The sequence below is a fragment of the Arachis ipaensis genome, chromosome B03, assembly GCF_000816755.2.
Source record: "Arachis ipaensis cultivar K30076 chromosome B03, Araip1.1, whole genome shotgun sequence".
Lineage (NCBI taxonomy): Eukaryota > Viridiplantae > Streptophyta > Magnoliopsida > Fabales > Fabaceae > Arachis > Arachis ipaensis.
In genome coordinates this window covers 40,639,004-40,644,167 of record NC_029787.2, presented here as the reverse complement: position 1 = coordinate 40,644,167, position 5,164 = coordinate 40,639,004, and the positions used below count along the sequence as shown (strand labels likewise).

The 5,164-nt window shown below is 36.2% G+C and overlaps 1 protein-coding gene across 4 annotated transcripts in view; it reads right to left on the bottom strand.

The window, feature by feature from the left end:
* The window catches only part of LOC107630378, a 13,222-nt gene continuing 10,334 nt past the window's right edge, over positions 2,277-5,164 (bottom strand). For 2 of the 4 annotated variants that reach the window (XM_021118799.1, XM_021118800.1), the window contains exons 6-8: positions 3,787-3,888; positions 3,334-3,684; positions 2,277-2,530 (exon numbers count right to left, since the gene is read on the bottom strand). In XM_021118799.1, the coding sequence (XP_020974458.1) occupies positions 2,450-2,530; positions 3,334-3,684; positions 3,787-3,852 (498 nt within the window). In that variant the 5' untranslated portion in view covers positions 3,853-3,888 and the 3' untranslated portion in view covers positions 2,277-2,449. Of the gene's footprint in view, positions 2,531-3,333; positions 3,685-3,786; positions 3,889-4,084; positions 4,252-5,164 lie in introns of those variants that run through there. The other 2 variants (XM_016333482.2, XM_021118801.1) reach the window with 2 other exon arrangements.

Below are 5,164 nucleotides of genomic sequence, written 5' to 3'. Positions count from 1 at the left end.
CCAACATTAGTGACAATGTTGAATGTCACTAACATTTGCTTCCTTTCCCCCTTTTAACGTTAGAGGCCACGTTAACTAAGTTAACGTGGACTCTAACGTGGCCACTTGTGAGCATTGGCCAAAGTTAGTGATAATGTTAAGTGTCACTAATGTTAGCTCAAATTCCCTTCTTCACATTAGAGTTTACGTTAACTTAGTTAACGTGACTCTTAACGTGGGTAATGATGGCTTCGAGAGCGTCATTGGCAGTCACTTTTCTCATTAACTTTGCAAGTTACCTCCCATTCCTTGCTTCCTTTGGTCCTGAAATTAGGCAATAGAGTGCATCAAAGTTCTAGTCCAAGTCATGGGTAATGCAGAATACAATTTGTCACTAAACTCATGCAAAATCCTCATGAAATCATGTAAAATACACAATGTATGCTTGAATCAAGGTGTAAGTGAATATCTACCCAAAACTAGCTTATTTCCTAAGAAAATGCATGAAACTATCCTAAAAACAGTAAAGAAAAGGTCAGTGAAACTAGCCAAAATGCCCTGGCATCAGGAATGAATCAAAAGAATGGAGAGAAATGCATACAAAGTGGAGAAATCATGGAAAATCAAGGATTGGGAGAAATTCACCCCACGCGCACGCGTGGAAGATGGAAGTCGCCAGGTGACGCGTACGCGTACATGATGTGTATGCATGGAACGTAAATTGCCAAGCGACGCGTACGCATGACCCACACGTACGCGTCGATGCTCGCACGTGACTTCTTTAGTGAAATCGTGCCCAGCGATTTTGGAGGGTTTCCAGGCCCAATTCTGAGTGAAATTCTGGCGGGAAAGGATTAAAAGGACCAAGGATTGAAGGGGTTCACATCTTTTGGCATCTTTAGACACTTTTAGTTTCTAGTTTAGTTAGAGGTAGTTTCTAGAGAGAGAAACTCTCTCTTCTCTCTAGAATTAGGATTAGGTTAGATTAGAATTTCTTAGATCTAGGTTAATTTCATGCTTTGATTTTCTTTTCCTTTGTCAATTCTTGTTCCTCTACTTTTTCTCTTTCTAGTTTTGTATTTCATTCTTGTAATTCTTTAATTTTATGTTGATGCACTCTTGTTTCTCCTATTTTCTTTTTAATGCAATTCATGTTTCATGTTCCTTTATTGTTGATTTGAGTTGTTGCTTTTAATTTCCTTGCAATTAGTAGTTGTAGATTTATAATTCTTGCAATTTTATCTTGCTTTTCTTTTATGCATTTCAAGTGTTTGATTAAATGCTTGGAAGGATGTTAGAGTAGATTTTTCTCCTCTTGGCTTTGGTTGAGTAATTAGAGACTCTTGAGTTATCAAACTCTTTTGTTGATTGATAATTGAAAGTTGCTAGTTGACTTGAATTCCACTAACTCTAGTCTTTCCTTGGGAGTTGACTAGGACTTGAGGATTCATGTTTATTTATCCACTTGACTTACCTTCATAGTTAGAGGTTGACTAAGTGGGAGCAATGGACAATTGATGTCACAATTGATGATGATAATGAGGATAGGACACTACAAAAAAAAGGTTAAAATGGCGGTTTTTTATGGGAATTACGGCGGTTATAACTGCCATTATGACCGAAAACGGCGCTTCCAAGAAACGCCGGTATTCTGGGCGCCATTCTGGTTATTATGGCGGTTTTCAGAAAACCGCCGTAATAACCAGTGGATAATACGGCGGTTTTTTGACGGTAATAAGGGCGGTTTTAACCGCCATTTTAACCAGATAAAATGGCGGTTTTGTTTTTGTTTAAAACGGCGGTTACGAACCGCCATTTTTACCAAGATTTAATGGCATCCTTTAAGGGCGGTTTAACCGCCATTTTAACCAGATAAAATGGCGGTTTTGTTTGTTTAAAACGGCGGTTACGAACCGCCATTTTTACCAAGATTTAATGGCATCCTTCTCATTTAAAATGGCGTTTCTAACCGCCGTTTTTACCTAGATTTAATGGCATCCTTCTCGTTTAAAATGGTGTTTCTAACCGCCGTTTTTACCTGGGTTTAATGGCATCATTCTCGTTTAAAATGGCATTTCTAACCGCCGTTTTTACCTGGGTTTAATGGCATCCTTCTCGTTAAAAATGGCATTTTTAAACCGCCATTTTTACCTGTATTTGATGGCATCCTTTTCGTTTAAAATGGCATTTCTAAACGCCGTTTTTACCATAGTTTAATGGCATCCTTTTTGTTTAAAATAGCATTTAAAATGAGATTGAAACTACGTATTTAAAGTGACATTTTTAGAATCTCATAATAACCAAAAAGCATAACCTTAAATCAAACATCATAACAAGATTTTTAATTCATACATAGTCTCCGAAAATAAAAAATCATAATCCAAAAACAAAGTATTAAAGATAACATTTTTCAATAATGTCTTAACATATATCTATAATACTTAATACATAAAATCTTTATCATACAAGATCATGCTTCTTTGTTGCTCGCTCCAGAAGACCTACTTCCTAACTCTCTTGGTGATGGAATCTCACTCTCTTGATCCAATCCCTACAACAAAAATATAATTATGAGCACAATAAAAAAAGATATAAAACTAAATCTGAAACTATTAATATGAAATTATTCAATCAAAAAAGAAAACTCACATACACTAACACAGTTTTTTATTTCTTTCCACCCAACAATAATCTTAACAAATATGGGGCTAACTGAAAGAATATTACACATGGAATAAGGTATTAAGAAGCAATATAGCAGTATTAGTCTTTTGTTGGTAGGCTTTTAATTAAGAAGCAATATAGCAGTTTAATTAAAAAGTTAATTTGATATTGACATGTAAGACATTATATTATATCAAGCAGTAAGGTGCATGGGATCAAGATATAAATTACTAAATCCGGTGAGGTCCAAATTAAAGAGGACCTACTTGCTAAATTTAGTTGTCGTCCAAAGGAGAAAGACTGCACAAGATACTGACTTTTCATGCCATCATTCAACGTTGAAGATGGAAAAAAGAGAAGAAGCTAAGGGTAGCAATTTTAGACTTTTATGAGAGAACAAGGAATAACAGGAGTTAACATTATATTTCTCTTCTCAAAAGTAAAAAATGATTTGTTGACTTCTTTATTCCTAGGCTCATGGCATCTAAAAAAACTAACAGAAATATTTAAGCCTCAACAAAATTTATTAAGAGAATAATACTGCCCATCTTTCCACTTTGTTGGTAGGCTTTTAATTAACAAAGTTAAAGCTAGCTTTCAAAGTCAAATTTTAAAATTGACCCAGATTCCCTTAAGAGTCCAAATATTACACATGGAATAAGGTATTAAGAACATAAATTGTATTTGTACCTGTGAAATTTGTTGAGTATGAAACATTCCAGCCAATTCCACTGGAATTTTACCTCCTTCCTTAGAAGCAATATAAGAGACTAGTGCTTGCAATTGCGCTTTAATGGTATCCAACTCTTCTTGCACATTTGGACCACAAGTAGATGATGTGCCAGCATCATTTGAAGAACCTAAATTCATCTGACTAATTCTTGTAGTGTTGTTCTTGAAAGCAATTGTTGGAACAGCTCCCATGCCTAAACCTCGAACACGACCAGGATGCTCTTTCCCAAGAACTACTCCAAGAGCATCAAGAGGAGAATTAACGGTTGATTCCACCGCTTGTTGACTGCTATATGCTTCAATCTTCTCCTACATATATAAAAAGAAAAAGAAAGAATCAAACATAATATTATCTTATAAAAAAGAAAGAAAAAGAAATAAAAAAAGTTACTTATTGCACTTTAGTCTTACCGCTATTTCTTTAGCCTTTTCATTAACATAACTTTCATCTATTTTCTTGTGAGTGATGTCCCACATTTGAACCCTACTAACTTCTTTTCCCGTCTCTTCCGTCTAAAATTCAAGAAAAGTAGAAAGACTCAATCAAGAAATATATCATTCAATAAAAAGTATACATAAAATTAAGTAACTAACAGCAACAATTCTCAGCCAAACTAAACATAAAATTAAGAAATAATGGCAGCAAACTAAACATAAGCTGAAGATAGCAGTTCTCATCCAATTCAAACAAAACCATATAAATGATTACCAATTCAGCCCTTCTTCTTGCAATTGATTTAGCACCTGAAGTATGAGGAATTATTTGTTTTTGACGAATTTCTTGATTCCTCTTTGGTGCACGAATTGTGAATCACACTTTTCACAACTCGTACCACTAACCAGCAAGTGCACTGGGTCGTCCAAGTAATACCTTACGTGAGTAAGGGTCGAATCCCACGGAGATTGTTGGTTTGAAGCAATCTATGGTTATTTTGCAATTCTTAGTCAGGAAGTCTATTAGATTTATCAGTTGAATTGCGAATGAACAAGAGAGCATGGGTTAAAGGTTACTTGTTATGCAGTAATGGAGAATATGTTGGAGTTTTGGAGATGCTTTGTTTTCTGAACCTCTGCTTTCCTTTGTCCTCTGGTTCACGCACGCACGTCCTTCTATGGCAAGCTGTGTGTTAGAGCATCACTGTTGTCAATGGTTACATCCCCTCTTCTTGTGAAAATGATCCAAATGCTCTGTCACAGCACGGCTAATCATCTGAGGTTCCCGATCGTGCTGGAATAGGATTCACCCTCCTTTTGCGTCTGTCACTACGCCCAGCACTCGCGAGTTTGAAGCTCGTCACAGTCATTTAATCCCTGAATCCTACTCGGAATACCACAGACGAGATTTAGACTTTCCGGATTCTCATGAATGCCGCCATCAATCTAGCTTATACCACGGAGATTCTGATTAAGGAATCTAAGAGATATTCATTCAATCTGATGTAGAACGGAGGTGATTGTCAGACACACGTTCATGGATTGAGGAAGGTGATGAGTGTCACTGATCATCACCTTCTCCATAGTTAGGCGCGAATGGATATCTTAGATAGGAACACGCATGTTTGAATGGAAAACAGAAATACTTGCATAAATTCATCGAGACACAGCAGAGCTCCTCACCCCCAACAATGGAATTTAGAGACTCATGCCGTCAAAGAGTACAAAGTTTAGATCTAAAATGTCATGAGATGCAAAATAAGTTTCTAAAAGTTGTTTAAATACTAAACTAGTAGCCTAGGTTTACAAAAAATGAGTAAACTATGATGGGTGGTGCAGAGATCCACTTCTGGGG